Source organism: Teleopsis dalmanni, chromosome X (assembly GCF_002237135.1).
Source record: "Teleopsis dalmanni isolate 2A chromosome X, ASM223713v2, whole genome shotgun sequence".
NCBI classification, from domain to species: Eukaryota; Metazoa; Arthropoda; class Insecta; order Diptera; family Diopsidae; genus Teleopsis; species Teleopsis dalmanni.
The window spans coordinates 16,392,579-16,410,739 of NC_051848.1; the positions used below are offsets into that span (position 1 = coordinate 16,392,579).

The 18,161-nt window shown below is 31.5% G+C and overlaps 1 protein-coding gene across 1 annotated transcript in view; it reads right to left on the reverse strand.

Annotated features, from left to right (window-relative positions):
* Nucleotides 1-18,161, reverse strand: part of LOC119689705 (mucin-5AC) — a 41,922-nt gene that overhangs the window by 6,986 nt on the left and 16,775 nt on the right. The window contains exons 3-6 of the mRNA XM_038104594.1: nucleotides 11,887-12,023; nucleotides 6,522-6,682; nucleotides 5,594-5,866; nucleotides 2,024-2,120 (exon numbers count right to left, since the gene is read on the reverse strand). Of these exons, the coding sequence (XP_037960522.1) occupies nucleotides 2,024-2,120; nucleotides 5,594-5,866; nucleotides 6,522-6,682; nucleotides 11,887-12,023 (668 nt within the window). The remainder of the gene's footprint in view (nucleotides 1-2,023; nucleotides 2,121-5,593; nucleotides 5,867-6,521; nucleotides 6,683-11,886; nucleotides 12,024-18,161) is intronic.

Consider the following 18,161-nt stretch of genomic DNA (forward strand, 5'->3'; position numbering starts at 1 on the left):
GAAATCTTCTATATTGAATTTGTGCCTGGACTTTTCAACCGTTCACATACACTATTGTGTAGTGGTATTAGAAGGGGATCTTATATTTGCCACGTAGTAAAAATACATTAAGTACTTTGTTAGCCCGTTAAACCAGATATATCTATCATTGAGTGCTATGTATGGATTATATGGACGGTACATTTGCATGCAGACAAGCTAGAGAAGCCATGCCATATCGATCGAAAGCCAGAACTAGGGTGCTACTTATGCTGAACAGAAGTGGCATTCAACTTGTCACAAGGTTTCTCACTGAGCATTGCGGAGTTAAAAAGCATCTCTCGAAGCTATGTATTACTAGAGACGATAGTTGCAGACTTTGTTGCGAAGAAGAGGAACACATTTTGTGTAACTATGACAGTCTTGCCAGACTCAGACTTCAATATTTATCCATTGCCTGTCCAAAGGACATAATGGCTTTCTGCTTAACTGCTACTCGTCTATGGAATTGAAGTGAATATGTCACAATAATCCTCAAAGATTGCAGTGACGTGGTGACAAGTTCCTAACCCGTTTTAATATCTAATCTAACCTGAATGGTGCCGCTATTGACAGATTTTTATCAGTATTAAATCAGAGTGTCAACCATGATTGACCAGTTGTTTTTCTGAATAATGGATCAACATAAAACAGTATTGAATTTTATTAGAAAACATGCTGCATAAGAAAAGTTTGCACTTTTGATTCGGTGGTTTCTTTCAAAAACATCAAGTAAGTCCCTGGAATCCTTTTGAACGACTAGAATCGTTTGAAGAAAGAAAACAGATGACTTGTTAAAAAAAGCAGTATAAATGTATTTTTGTGTTAATATTTGATGATGTGACATGGATCTATTGAAGAAACGTATCACTAAGTAAGCTAAGTAGATAGCAACTAGGCAAAAGCGGCCCAGATAGACCAAAAAAGTTTTACCCTTTGTTATTTGGGATAGGTACAGTATTCCATTAATTGATTATCTTATAAAATATAAATGAGTCAGTGTTAGTTAGAGTTATAAGCGTAACTGAATTAAAATTGTTAAAAGAAACAAAACACGACAAAGAGTGAAGAAAAATATTCCTTAAAATTATATGGAATTAGTGGCTTATTTAAAAGAAGTTTTGGCAACAAAATGAAGATGAATAGAGAAGAAAAAAGCACTTCATTCTGAAAAGAAGTCTGAAAGAAGCACGAGAGTGAAAGATTTGCCTAGAAAAAAGTATTAAACACAGTAACACAATCTTGTATTAAATCCGAAGATTGATAGTTATACAAGAAGGGCATCCAGAAGTTAGAAAATCGTTGGAGTAAATGATAATGCCAATTAAAACGAATATAGCTCAAGATTTATATTTTATTTTATTTCTACCAAGTCAATGTGTGTAGTGTTTGAGTATGTAATATAAAAAAATTCTTCAAAAATTTAAATAATAAAGTCTTCAATTCATTCGTTTTTACTATTTTTCATAATTATACACAATGAAGTTTTAAGCATTATCGATTACAATCGATGAAATTCAGATATACCCGTATAATTTTTCACTATTTAACATCACTGCTTCTTCAAGCCGAGTTTTAGTGTTTATGATTCCATATTAGTTATTCAGATTTTTGCTAAGTACATTTTGCCAGGTGACAGCACTTGAAATAGTTGCAGAAATTTTACCGAACACTTAAACAGTTGTGCAGAGTTTCTTTTTTGATTTAATAGATTTGTATATTTTTTTGTCAAATTGCGTATTTCTCATAGGGCAGAAATAAAACTCATTACACTTGACTTACATTCAAACCTACTCGTCATGATTTTGCATGTCATAGCTATGAGAAGAAACTGTAGAGCTCTTTCACTCTCAATTCCTTGAAAAGTAAAATTGTACTGATTTCTACCAGAAACACAAGCAAATGTGTAAATGTGAACACATTTACTGGTTGAAATTTTGTATTCAGATATATAATGATATTAATTTAATGATATTAATTTTGCCTTTATTATTTCGATATTTACCTGAAGTGGGTGGAATTGCCCGCGCAACTGCCGCCATTCATGCATTCAGCAGGGTTGCAGGGATCCGATTCGTATTGACAATTTTTACCCGTGTAACCTATTTGTTGGAAAGATAAAAAATATTAATTTCAGAAAATGCTTAAACAACCAGTTTCGTTCCCTTTCCAGTGTTAAATTTCAATTAATAATTTCCTACTATTAATAAAGTTAAAACTGCTGCATAAGGCTTTGTTATATTTCGCTATAATTTATTTCATGATGAACTTTCCTTTTTAGTCTAAATAATAAAATAAATTTAAACAAAGAACAAAACGAAAAATATGAAAATGAAAATAAAAATAAAAATAAAAATATAAGTAATAATAATTATAATAATAATACAAAAATGTCCTAAGCTCATTAGTTCGAGAAATACAAAGAAAATAGAACGAAATTAATAAAAGCGAAGAAACCCCTTTTAGTCTTGTTATCATTTTTTGGTGCCATTGAAATACAGAATACCGGAATACCGAAATACCGAAATACCGAAAAACTGAAGTATGTACTAAAATTCTTAAATGTATGGCGTTAAATTATATTGTCTTGGGCTTTCCATATTTTTTTGGCAATTTTATGTTAAGAATTTTTATTTTTTAATTATTTCTCTTAGTCATTTGGTTCTTGCCCGCATTTGCGGTTTCGTTCTTAACTTGTTTTTAATGACCCCAATTGAGATTAGTAGTACAACACTGACCTGCGTCAATGCGAGGACCGAAAGTGAAAGTGCTCAAAACCGTAGGAAGTTGTGGTACTAATGGTAGTGGGAGGGGCCGTTGCGGTTGGATTTATTGTTGGAGCCCTAATAGCATTTTTAACTGATGGCACAAATTAATGGAAAATTTAACTTTATTCGTTGTGTTTATGGCAGAAAAGGATTTTTTTCGTGTCGAATTTGTGGTGCTTCAGCGAAAAGTAACATTTAAGATACTCTTTATGTACTTAATATACACTCGTATTCAAAATAACGTCTTTTAAATCCCTAAAAAGAATACTAATTTTATGCAAATTAACAGCAAAAAACGCACAAAAATTGAGTGGAAAAATATTTTTGAAGCTTAATTCTAAATAAAATGCTAATTGAAAGCAAAGTTGACCTTGCAAAATTGAATTATGAATTTAAAAATATGGAATTCAATTCAAAAATGTTGATTTGATTTTCTTTGAATTCGTTGAGAGATAAAAGCGAAATATTTCACTTTTGAATTAAGAATTAGAAGTGAAACATTAAATATGTAAATATTTTTATTATGCAAATTCCTGAATATACTTAACCAGACCGCTATGCTCTGCTCTTGCGCAATGGTAGATCTCGATGGAGGGCGTCGAAAAGCCCAGGCCGCTCCCCATAACAAAGTGGTTAATAGATTTACGGCAACTAAACCAAGGTGGATGTTGACGATACAGTAAGGAAATGCAAACTCATCTACTTAAAAACTGTTTCATTTGGAGAGTAATTCTAAGATAAACAAATCACAAATGCAAGTCCGTTGTGGAATGCTTTCTTTTTCGATTTCAGTGAGTGAACTTTAGTTCATGCAAATGAGATTTACAAACGAAAACCAGTTGACAAGTTTTTCGTTTATAATAAACGAAATTGCTTTCTGAGTTTGCAAGATCGTCTATAATTCTCATTTCCTATAAATAGGTTTTTAAAAATATGAATAAATCATATTTAGGACATATTCATCTCTCTCACGTGTGGGTGAATACGATTTGGATAATCTTTAGTCTCAATAATATACTGTTAGATGATATATTTTTAGGGCAACTTCGACCTATTAAAGAAAGAGTATAATGAAGTCATAGATGTCAATCTCATAAGGCACAGCCCAATAAAATAACAAAATGATCGATTGCACTTTTTGATATAACAATTATTTTCGTTGAAATGCAGTAATTGCTGTATTTGACACGTAAGATCCTTTTGAAATCTTTATGGAATTTACAAAAAAATATAAACACTTTTCGTTTTCGTTGAACAAAATCTTCAGCAATCGTACTTAACACAAAAATACTATCAATTGTGGACTAATTTCTCCAAAATCTTTGGTACTCCTATTGGTACTGAGGTACAGAGGTAAAAGCTTTCATTACTACACTGAGAAATGTAATTCTCCCGTAATGTGATAGGCCATTTTCATTTCCTTTTTTAAAATTGTAAATATTAAGTTTTCTTGGAGACTATATGGAGTTATACTCGTTCTCAAAGAACTACTGCAGGCTACTGTATGGCAGACCAAAAACTGCAAAAACATGTTCTTCACAAATTCTGCTATTCTATGGTCCAAGCTGTACTTCCCTTTCAACTCAGCCAACTTCAATAATGAGACTTGAAGTACTGTACGAAGTTTCCTGTGAGTATATATGTATATATATATATTGTGCCCTATGAAACAGGACTTCAATGCTTAAAAATCCTTTGTTCTCACCAAAAATATGTTTAAAATGCAGTCTTGCAATCAGAATAGGTTGTCGAAAGCATTTATTATAATATATTATTGCATGAAAAAGGTGCTCTAATAATAAAAAAAATTTTATTTAATATTGAAAGAAGCAGTGAAGGAAGTATAAATATCGATTTGAGAAAAACCTATGCATTGAGAATAGCGAATGGGTTGAAGTATTTGAAAATATGCCATTAATATAAGAAATTATAACAAAAACCCTTTCTAAAATTAATGCACTGTTTTTGATTATAAACTCTAAAGGGAAGCAAAGGATTAAACAAAGACAAGGGTTTGATGAGGATATTATCAAACGAATCAATTAATTTAAGTGATTAATTAATTTAATTATATGTTAACCGCTCAGGGATTGGATAATGGAAGATATTTAAAAAGACAACGTTAAAAATTAAATTTAAAAGTAAGAAAAATTAAAGTAATTACTGTATTTTGGAAAAATTGTATTTTGCTAAACATTTAAATGTATAATAAAATATAATCCCTGATGCGTATTTTAAGATATAAAGAAATAAATTTTCTCTATTATTTACATTGTTAAATTACTGATAGAGAATCCTATATGGCTATTACATGTCCATTTGCCTACAGATTGAAATATATAGATTCGAAATTGATAAATTAGTTTGTTTGTATTAGATTATAAAGGATTGGGTTTTAATTTTGTCAATGAAATGGAGTCAATGTTTCACTTCAAGTCAGTAAGAATTAATCAAGCAGAAAGAGTACTCAGTCCAAATTATTAATATATCTAGCAAGTTTTAAATGGCAGCTGTAAAAGTTTATGTTATGCCAATAATTGAAATAGCACTTTGGTGTTATTTTAAAAAATAGAAAAAATTGAATATCATTTAATAATAAAATTTCTTTCCTAGTTTATTCCTTTATTATAAGTTACTGTATTTAGTTAACTAAATCTAAATCTGGATTTTTTATTAGAAGTCATTTAGATTTGGTGACAAGAAATGTAATCTCTGACGGTTTGTCATTATTATTTTTATAAAGTTTAAATTGTACTATGAGTATTCGTCCATCGTTTTATATAATAATTAAATAAAAATGAACTTACCGTAAGGACATAAACACTGGTACGAATTGCCTTCATGTCCTTGTGACAAATCAATACAAATGCCATTATTCGTGCAGGGACTCGGTGTACATGCATCAATTTCCTCGCAATGTGGTCCAGCAAAACCGCTACAGCATTGGCATTCATACTCCTCTATTGCCGGACTCGAATAACAAACACCTTTGCCGGAGCAATCAGCACTCTCACCACAATTTTCCGTTTTTGTGGTCACCTTAAGTCGGACACATTTCGCAGCCCAAAGTTCAGATACAACTGTTTCGTTGTGATCCATTTTTATTGCAAGCATGAGTAAGTAATTGTAAAAAAGTGGAAATTTTACACATTTGTACTCAGCACCCAGAGGAGACTTAGAGTTATGTGCAGGAAGACAGGATGTGAATCGAGTGAGTTAGCATATAAACGAATTATGTGTTGTGTAACTTAATTAAGCTAGTGCAAAACTTAATTGGGAAAAAGTTAGTTGAAAAAACCGTTCACGCCGTTCATACCGTTCACACCGTTCACACGGTACAAAAGTAAAACTAACATATGTATATCATATACATACCATATGTACACATATATAAAAGTAATGATGTTATGTGTTTAGTAAATAAGAAAAAGTGCAAAAATAAAGTTTCAGAAACTTAACTAGAAAAGTAGATAAAAGTGTCACAAAACTAAATAATAAGCAGAGCACATGACGTAAATTTCGGTAAAGTATGTAACTCTGTTTCCTCTAAGTTATGAGCCATCTTTGTATATATATTTATATTTCTTCCACTAACTACGGATATTAGCTTTATATTAAATACGGCGAAGTTCCCGGCACCGCAAAAAAGTAAACGAAAGCGCAACTGCACAGATACTTAAGCTGCTGCTGACACTCATGCAAACAACTTCCGCCGCTTTTCGACTACATACTTACCAATTAGCAAGTTGACTCCCTCGGTTAGGTCCTTATCGTAAAGTGTCACAAGTTTTCTGCCATCCACTACAAGCGGTGTGATATCCAACAGGATACCCTCGGTTGCATCGCAGTGCTCGTGTCCGGACCGCGTTACCTGATAAACTTGAATTGGATGAGCCCTGGAAAGAGACGAAAGAAAAATGCTGAAGTGTGTTAATTTTTCATTAAAGTACACGACTTACGAGTGTACGCTAATACGCAAAGAAAATGTATAATTAGCTTTGAAAGGAAATTCGTCCTATATGCCAGGTGCTTTCCGTGCGAGACAAGAACGTGTGTTTTTATGGATAAAATTAATTGTACCTTATATCGCAGTTTCAGTACACAATGCGATTAATCAGTTACATTTAAGTGTGATTTTTAATTACAAGTATTATTCGAAAAAGATATGATTGTGTACTGTGATGAGATGTATTGAGATTTTTCACATAAAACATTGTTACTATAGACTTCAATTCATTTTATCTTTTCATTCATATATCATAATTTTTTTTCTACGACATATTGTCCAGTAAAATTAAAACTAAAAAACTGGGTTCATTGTTGAGAAATAATTAGCAACTGAGACTAAATTCGTAATGCAAAGGAAGCACAAGCCGTTCATATCAATAAAAGCGAATATGATTAGCGCATGGAAATCCATATAGGAAAAGCAGTTCCAAAATGAAACACAACGATATTCGAAATAAGATTAAGTAAAAAGCGGGAGACATGAGTAACCAAAATTTACAAATTTTATTGCTAACAAAGCAAAAATGGAAGAATAGATAAACGATCCAAAGAAGCTTCCGACAGGGCTTCTACACATAACTCTATGATAGAGAAAATGTTGACATTGTTTATAGCTTTAAAATTATCTATTTTCTTTTTTTCTTCTTAAATGTTTTTAATCAAAATATTTTTTCGAAGCCGAAAAATTTTTCCAATTCTAGAAACAATTATTTAGGCCGATTTTTGGAATGGCCTTCAAAACGTGCAATTCGGTTTTAATTTCCTCAATCGACTCGAAACAGTGTTCTAAGAATGACCTCTTGAGCTTAGGGGATAGTTAGAAAGCATGCTGTGCTAAAGCAGGCGTATACGATAATGTCAAACATCTCGTCTATAGACGATACATGCATCAAAGAATCATATGTACATGACCAGCGATTATAACACTGGAAACAGTGCTTTAAAAATGATAACTCTACTTCAAATTCAGCAGGAAGACTGTTTTGAACCTCCTTTATGGGCAATTCCCAACACAGGTGAAAAGTTGAACTTCTTTATTGTATTTATCGTATTTGTTAGACCTGGAGTAATGTCTGCACTACATTACTTACGTAGAGAAGCTGTAATATGCCAAGTGGTTGCGCAAGAAAATGTTTAGTATGATGTGATGTTGATATATCAGCGGAATGACCTTATTACCAGTGTTGCATAGTTGCTCGACAAAACAAACAAATAAAATTTTTCTTTGAGTTTGTTTATTGCCTGCCCTCGCTGCGTACATTTATTATGCTTCTCCATTTCAATGCGCAAGCAAAAAGGATGTAAACTGTTAATAAGCACATCAATTAAACCAAATAAAGCACATTTACATTCGTTTTTGTGCTTCTGTACACTCACGGTTTATTTTTCCACTTCGTCCTTCGTCCTTAACTGGCGGGGGAAGTGTGTTTTTTATTACCTCTGCAATAACTCATTACATTAATTACTGTGATTTGTTACATGTACGATTGAGTGCCACCTCCGAATTTCAATCATGGCTCATGGCTCATGGCTTACTCCTAATTCATTAATCACCGAACAACAAAAGGATTCGACCGCTGGCAGACAAAGCGATTTCTTACTGCAAAATGGCTTCATTGTGTGTTCGCAACCAACACAATTAAATCGTTTTAAATCGTTAAACAAGCCAACACATACACGCATACACCCGCTCGAAAGAGCCAGCCAGAGACAGAGGCACGCACACATATCAGCACATGAAGACAGGGAACTATTCAAATATGCTATAAAAATATTTGCTAACTGTAATTGTAGTGGTTAATGTGAAAATATGTGGGCATTTCGAAGTTTAACCGAGAAGGAGCCATTATAGAAAATTTATGTTCACACTTTCAAAATATTTTCTTATTCTTATTTCTAAAAAAAAAGGGGATCAGCGAAAGACGAAAAGAGTGGGAGAGTGTGTGTGTGTCTGCAATGCAATTTAATAAACTGTAAAGCATTTTATAATGGCAGCACGTGAAGCGAAGTAGTGCTGAATGGCTGCAGACAAGTCGACGGAGAATCCTTGAATCCTTGAATCCTTGCAGATATAAAAAATATTGAGTAAGATTCGAGAGGTAAAAACTTTAAGGCAAAAAATGCAAAAAATACCGAAAACTACCGAATAAATGCAAAACAAGCACGTTTACAACTTCACTTACAACTAAAACGGCTGTAAAGTGGTTGAATTGATAATAAGGATTCGGAACTCGGCGCATTGATTTGTGAGGGTGTTCACTGCTTGCATTTTTATTTGGTTGTCTGGATGACATAAAATGTGGAAACCAGAAGAAAGCTATTTAAATCATATGAATTTTAAATAGAAGCCATCAAGTAAAATTAACTATACGCTTTATTAGTGTATAAAAGGGATTGGAGAAATCCTCTTATATATTCTTTTTTAAAAGTAAATCAAAATGTCAGGTGAACTGATTGCATTTCAAGTAACGCCTTTACAAGAAATAATATAGATAAGAAAGTAGTATTGAAATTTATATAAACGATGTCTGTTATCAGAGTTACACACATATATAGGTGCTCCCATGGGTGTACCTTTGTAAAACCGTTTGAACAAAGAGTACCATTTTCCGAAGGGCTAATACTATGCAATAGAAATCGATCAAAGTGTGGTAAATATAATATATCCGCCTTCTCCAGGTTCTTTTGCTGATGTCAATAGATTTTTAAGAAAAGATTTTCTTCAAAAAGCACAAGATAATCATTTTGCACAAAGACAACACTTACCAAGGCCGTTAAATTCTAAAAATATTTAATTTAACATTTATTAAATAGAGATATACTCTAACACATAGCACTTTGATTACAATTATTGTCAAGTATTCTAATATTGTGTATGAAACAAAATTATTGTGAATTATTGTGAATTATAGTGAAGCCAAAACTTTTGTTAAGGGATATTTGTAACCAATCTTCGATTTGGACGCAATGTTTGATGGATAGTATAAAATATAAAGCATTCAGTTGTAGAAACAGAAAAAAATATAATATGGGAATGTATATACACGACGGATTTATTAAAAAAAAAATATTTAAAAAAGTTTAATGGAGAAAGAAACTTTCCATTTAAACAGGAATAGAAATAAATGGGGTACCAGCTCCCAATAGAGCGGAGCCTGCGATCATGGTTAATTGATAAGAATTGTGATTCTAAAACGTTTATATCATGAAAACCATTAGTAAACAAACCCTTGCCTATATTTTCAATAAAAATATTTCCTTATTACTTGGATTCTAATATCTAAGAACACAAAACTATTGAAATTTTAATAAATTATGGAAAATATAATATGCTGCTCTCTCACAAAAACATTGTCACATAATAGATTTCAATGTAAGCAGCTCGTAGTTTAAAAATTTATATTAACAAAACATCAATGTCTAAATATTCTCGAATATTTATACGAAAAATTCGTTTTAGTTGATGAGAATTATAATTCGAAATTGTTACAAAAACAAGAAAACCAAGAAAACCATATTCATGTGACAATTTCGAATTACAATTCTCATCAACTTCTCATAGTTGATGAGAATTATAATTCGAAATTGTTACTAAAGCAAGAAAACCATATTAATGTAACAATATCGAATTATAATTCTCATCAACTAAAACGAATTTTTAATATAAATATTCCAAGATATTTATATTTGGGTGTTTTGTTAATATAAATTTTTAAACTTCGAGCTGTTTACATTGAAACCTATTATATGACAATGTTTTTGTGAGAGCAGCATATTATATTTCCCAAATTTTATCTAAATTCCAAGTTTTGTTTTTTGGATATTAGAATCTAAGTAATAAGAAAATATTTTTATTGGAAGTATAGGGAAGGGTTTATTTTCTAAAGGTAATGAATTACAATTCTTATCAATTAAAACAATTTTTTTTAAATAGATTATAAAAGTTTTGTTTCTTTACTAAATTTTCATATTAGCTGACATTTTAAATTTTTCTTATATATCCCATCCGATAAAAATATACTAGAAATAAATCATTTGGTTAATGTATTGAAAAAGTATTTTTCTGTAGTAAAAAATTTGATATGTAACAGGTCTCAGTAAATATGTCTACATTAATAGACCCTACCGATACAGATATTGGGAAGTGTTTAAAAAATAAAATTTGTTTTAACTGATATGAACTACTTAATTTGATAATCAATTTCCCAAAGATAAATAAAATATAAACTTTGACGAAATTGTTTAAATTAAAATTGTAATAAATATTAAAAGCACGTGCTTTGTTTTTATTGGCAAGGAAAAGCATGAAGAAATGTTGTAGTTTCATTATTATCCACAAAGCATTCCTTTCGGAACTTGTTTTTTTTTGTGGTACAGATACTGGAACAGAAATCATAATAGTAATAATGATATACCATAAATAGATAAGGTCATAAAACACAATTCGCTGAGTGAAGTGTAGGCATTATCTTAACGTGATATGATCTTTTCTGCTTTTTGAAGGAAATTTTTTTTTAAAAAATTGTTGTACTAAAAGATATTAGTTCTTAATGAAAAATTTTAATCAGAATTAGCTCAAGATTTTAATGTTGGTTTAAAATTTTTTCGTCTATTCGCCATTATCAGATAGAACTGCACATCCCCCGATTTTTATTCACTTTTTAATCAATTTGATATGCTAACAATGTAGTAAGAAGTAAGTAGTAAGTTTTAACCGTTGAACCGAAACTCAGCAATACTTGAGTATGTGATTATTTTTATTTATTATGAATAACTGAAGGACATCAACATTGTGCGAAAAATTTCATTCCAAACGAAAATGGAATTGAAATTAAATTACTTGTAACTTTAAAAAATAATCGATAATTCAAGGAATACGAATGGATCACTTTCGTATTCCATGGACACGTGAAGAGTTCACGTAATTCTTAACCGCAAGCAGTAAAATAAATTGAAAGACACTCTGCATACTTTTGGGGATATCTGCTGCTTTTAGAAATAATTTCTGTCGATGTATTCATAAGCAATGTACAATACACAGGCAATTATCTTCAGTCACTTAAAAATAACTCAAATTAACATTTTAACTTACCTCGAAGTGTTTCGACCGTTGAGGAGGGCATCATTAATTTCCACAATCAGAATGTCGCCGTATTGTATTTCAGCCTCGCCCTGCCAAGAAACGGCTAACGGTTGACAGTTGCTTTCCCCTTTGCAATTTTCCGATGACTGCAAAGATAAATAGAAGTTAAAAACTCATTAAGAAAATATCAGAAAATAAAAATAAAATAATTTTCAATATTTACTTAATATTTATAAATTGTATGATGTTGTGTTTGTGTAAATTTTGTGGGAAGGAGCGTAAAGTTTCATTTGATATTGTTTCAAATACATTTCTGTTTTGTATATTAAGTTTTATTTACTTTTTGAAACCAGCAAAGCAAGAATTTTTGAAATATTTTTTGTAAATATAGTTTATTGTTGTTGTATTGCTGTTGGTTGGCTATATTTTGGTATAGTAGTTTGCCAAATGAACCCAAAACACAAAAAAATTTACATAACCAAATAGAATGTGTGGATGCACAACCGAAAACACAATAAGGGACTCTGCCATAGTTTATATAGTATCAACCGCATAACATAACCCTTTCCGCATATCCGCATGTCCTGCAGTGAGTGCCATGCCGTTTTATTTAACCAAACAAAACCAAACTTCACAAACCGAACCAAACTGAACCGACAAAGGATATTAATAAAATTTATAACATTGCCACATGCGGTCGAATATGTACATTTTGTCTTCAAATTTTATTAATTTGGGATAACACATAGGACAGACAAATTTATGCTCTTTTAATGTGGTGTTGAAGCTATTGAAGCTGTTGAAGCTGTTGAATTGTTATTGCTGTCGTCGATTATGTTTTTATTCCGTTTTTGAAAACATTTCAAACTCTTAGCATACTTTTAGGTTCATCCGTTGCGAATGTGCTACATTTAAATATTTGCTGTTAAGTTGCATAATTTATTAGTTTGCGCACTTTTAAAATATGGGATAAAATGCTCTTTTAATAAACTTATGAGGAGAAAGTACTCAAGCAATACTTACTTGAAAAGGTATTAAAATAAAATGAGACTGTCAAGCAACACGTAGTAGCTAACACAGTAGTTTAGCTAATATCCTCAAGAAAAAACCTTATAAGTGCTTTGCGCATGTATGATCACATCATATGTTACTGATATTTTGCATATATTTTATTTATATAATAAGTGAGATTCACACATTAATAGCATTTTCAACAACATGTTCGTTCCAAGTGTGAAAAGACTTGAATTTGTGTAATCGTTTTAACAAAACAAGAAGTCATTAAATTTATTCCAAATTACCTGCCTTCAAACGTTATACTTAGAGCTCAGATAATATATTTTAGGTACTATCTTATAGGTTGTACCTCACATGGAAAGAAGGTATCATATACATATCTAAAATGTTCTTGTTGTTTCTTAATTCGGCATACTTTCTTAATGAGCTTTTATAATATCTCTAACGCTAAGGTTAGAGGCTTAACATTGAGGTTTGCTCGATATCCATTTATGCAAATATTACGTTTTCGTTTAAATAAATATCTTGTCTTATGATAGCCAAAGTATGAGTAGAGCATCTTCTGGGTGAATAAGCAAAAAATTCCTTTTCTTTTTACTCAACTCTTTTATTATTATTTTATTATTATATTTTTGTCAGCCAATGCTTCTTTATTAAACTTATTGAACATTACATATTTTTTCACATATTTTATTGACCTCTCACTCTACTTATTTACATATATATCTTACTTTATTAAGATGTATAAATTCCATATAGCTTATCAAAATCTCTTGAGTATCTTATTCTGTCTAGGTTCCACAGATTCCGAAATCTAACCATAATGTTCAAGCTACTACTATTCAATATAATGCTCCTACTAGTACTAAACTTGAGTGGTGCTAAGCTTGAGTGCATAGCAAAAAGCACTCTGACCTCTTAGTACTGTTCAAACAAAAAAAAATTATGAAGAATTGCTGGCCGTTTATTTAAAAAAGGTACGATTCTGATGACGTTCTGGTTCGCTAATCATTTACTTCGTATAAGTAAAGAGACCCCGACTCGAAAAGCCGTTTGTGAAAAAGTTAAATGGTAAGCAATATCTGTGTTGGAAAGGTGGTGAATACAAAGAAGCTAAAAGCCTAGAGCCCCTTTAGGGATTGGTAGAGAGATTTCTTGTAGAAAGCCTAGGCAAAGTACCAGTTGATTATCCCACAGCGATTAAATTCTTTGTAAAAAAGTGTTTTCAAAGCCGGAACTACAGAAACTTAGATCAAAATGATAAATACTTTTGGTTAGGTAAATTTGATCTTTCGAAAACTGTGTTTTCTTAGTAAGATGGGCTTTTCAAAATTTATCGTGTAAATTTTGAGGATTAAATTAATGCAAAAAATTAATGCAAAAAAAACTATATCAATACTGAAAATCATAGAAAAAATACAAGAAAGGTTCAAAGATCGTTGTGTGACAGAGAGAAATTCAATGAAAACTCCACGTATTTTATTAGGAACACTTGACAATATTTTTTTAAAATGCATTGAGCTTCAGAATGTAACGAAAACATATTTTAATCCATTTTGGAAAGGATGACGAGATAATGAACATTGTTACATTATTACAGATAAGACTTTTGGATACACCATTATGATAACCAAAATAAGGGTGTAAAAGGTGATGTTACGGAGCATCATTTATTCAGTTATTTAAGATACAGAGATAATGCAGGTAACCATATTGATGAAGTAATGTTAAATAATAATTGTAATCTCATCGATCTGTAATATGTAGAAATTTTTAAAAAGACCAGGTTTACAGAACAGAAAACCTATTTACATTAAAACAATGGACCTGCTCTCAAAGTTTACTTCCTCAAAACTTAGTATAACTTATTAAGGTATAAAATATTATAATAGCCAGATTTAAGTCCTTGAATTATTGGGTCTTCTCGTCTCTCAAAAACATTTCTAATCGATGTATAAACTGTTAGATGGGTAACAGTTTATACTCAAAACTTTCTGAAAAATCAGTAGTGAGACCAAGCTTTAAGTAGAAGGTTCGTACGAGGTATTGCGTTAAAGTTGAAGGATATTGCACTGAAAAAATTTTATTCGTTTTTCCGTTCTCCGAACTTATTCGTTCGTATTGCGTTACATATGTGTCACATAACTTATGAAATTATAATTTATACCGACACTTTTCGTTAACTTTCTTTCAGTGCCTAATGGACTTTCTTTTGTCCATTATAGACATTACGTGCCGGTTATAAAGCACATAATCTTACAATATTTTGAAAGTCTTGCAATTATCCTTTCCGACCTCCGCAAAAGAATTTCTATTCGAAGTTAACGTATTTAAATAGACGCTGCCTAATTTGTTTCTTTAGTGAATTATTTAACCCTAAAACTTTAATCCTCTAAGTAAGTTATTAGCCTTATACGGCCTTGTGTTAGGCTATAAGTAAATAAATTGGATTTTATACTTAATACACCTATTTACCTTTCCTTTCTGGAATTATTATTTTCAGTTCGGTTTAGCTGTCATGGTTGTTTTTGTTATGATTTCCACTATTGTTGTTGCTGTTGTTGTTGTTGTTGTTGTTGTTGTCGTTCTGGTTGTTTTTATTCGATAAACTGACTTTGGTTTTGTTATGTTAGCTCTACTTTCTAAGTTGCTTCGAGATTTGTTTTAGTTTGCCTCATTTCAATGGACTCGATATTATTTGTTGACTTTGCATAAAGTTTCATAAGCAAACAAGCACATAAACAGCACATTTGAAGCACTATAAATTTATTTATTTTTTCACCATAAGAACAACAACAACAACAACAACAACAACAGCGAAACGCAAGAAGGATGCACGAGCGATGGGATGCCCAAAAAGGAGCATTCGAAAGTAGTAGTTTTTAATGCTGTTTTCATTTCAGCTCATTCGCTTTTTTCGTCCTTACTCTGCGTTGGAGTAACTTTCTCGGCTGCAGAGCAGATAGAGACTCGTTCGCATCCATACGAGGAGACATTAACACATATAAGAGGACGAATAAAACAAATTTCAGTTCGAATCGAAATGTAATCAAATAGAATTAAATAACAAAAAAGGATTTCATTTTCACAACAAACGACAGAGAAACTTTCATTTTGCTTGTATTAAAAAAAAAGCTTGCGAATTTCAACTTCTAACGGCGAGGTCCTTTTGTGTTCCATGTAGGTTGCTGCGTCGGGATGTCTGTCTGCATGTGGGTCAGATTGCATAGTTGTTTCAATTTTATGTCGTGTTTATGTCATTGTTATTGTGCTTGTGCTTGTGCTTGTGCTTGTGCTTGTTCTTGTACTTCCTTTATCCTTTTTCCTTGTGCTTATGCTTTTTTGCCATCATTACAAATATTTTTGTATGCAAATAGAAAAAGGACTTAGATCGTAAGGACTTACAATCTGTGCCGTTTTATTTGCATTTGAATTTGTTTATTTAAAATTTAATTTATTGTGTTCAATGAAATTGTTTCGAACATAGTTTTGTTCTTTTGTTCCTAAGGACTATCACAACATCCTTTGCTGTGAGCTTTTTCCATATGTGAAAAATTCAGTGCGGTTTGTTTTAAGCCTGCAAATTATTAAATATCCTTTGATTAGTTCTGTTCTGATAAGAGTCCCAAATAAATGCTCTAAGACTTGGTGTACTGACATGAATAATAAATTCAAAGATGTTTGCTTGCTAATAACGTATTCTCTAAAACAATTTCAGTTGAAATTTAGTTAGAGAAAATGCCCGAAGGACTCATATTCCAAAATTACATTCTCAGAATATGTGAATTAAATTGTATAAGTATATATGTATATAATTTAGTAAGGTATTGTGGTTTAGTATGAAGAAAATGAAGAAAAATTAATTATTATTTTTAAGACATTTCAATAAATGCAGTGAGCAATATTTTGTATCAGATTGTATCGGATTCACTATGAGTTCACTAGGAATAAAAGTTAAAATATTAAAAAAACACCGACTTTAATATAAAAACACATTTCAATACGACATTGTCATTAACGTGTGAAGGATTTTCAGAAGAATTGAAATAATTTTGAACACCATTTCCTCACTTTGGTCGTGTATCATATCATAAGCTGGACAAGTGCCGAACTCTGGCTATTAGTCTTCAAAGCGATAACCAGAGTGCCGAACTCTGGATATTAGTCTTCAAAGCAACTTCACGTCTAGATCGGCAATCAAGGCGAGGGAATCAGTTTTTTTATCACATACAAATCTTTAAAATAATCCAAGTTCTGAATTATTTGTATGCAAATTATTTAGAAAATACTCAATCGTATTTTATTGAACCAAATTACCTGATCACACAGTTCAAAGAGTAGTGGAGTATCTCGCAGACTTTCCGAAAAATCGCTATAGGGATAGTACTCGTATTCATAAATTGGTTGATTGTTTCAATAAGTAAATTAAAGTTAATGGGAGTTACATTAAAGAATATAGTCACTTTTATAATTTGAAATCCTTTTATATGTCCCTTTTGCGAACATACTGAAGAACCCTGTATAATCTTAATTCAATGTTTTCTGAAAACCACAATGAGATTGCACAATTGACACGGAACCAGCACTGTTGTCCGAACATTTGATGTTATTTTTTTTCATAAATTATCACTTCTTGAAGAAGAAAATAAGTTTCTTCCGAAAAAGAAAAGACTACTGCGGTTATGAGAGGAGACCAATAGCCACCATGCCTAACCGCAATAACATTTCTGTCGGGAATGCATTGCACATCCGACAAGTGAGTGAAATTGGCTCATGCCTCATGCTCGACCCAGAAATCCTTTTTTGATTGCTCAAGCATAGTATGAATGACTTTTAATTAACATTACGGATCCTTTCAAACATTTCAAAATGCACATTTATTTAGATTTTTATTGTTCTTAAGTTAATTTATTAGGTTAAGTATGCGACTGATTGTGTGTATGTGTGTGGATGAGTCGATGTGTCGATGTGTCGGTGTGGCGGTGTGTGTGTGTGTTTCGCACACTCAAATGAATAGGTTCGTAAATGAGCCTTTGCCATAGCTTCCAAGATGCTGGTTTGCTCCTTCAACTTCTGTTTGCATTCAGTTTCAAGCTACTTCACATTGTGTGCTGTGTTCTAAGGACTTTGCATTTGATTTGTATGTTTTGTATTTGTTCTCTTGAAACTTCCTTTATAAATTATTAAGAAGGAAATGCCATTTATGCTGGCAGCCTTAAAAGTTTTTACTTAAAGTTTAAAGGTTAAAATGTGAAGTTAAGGCTTAC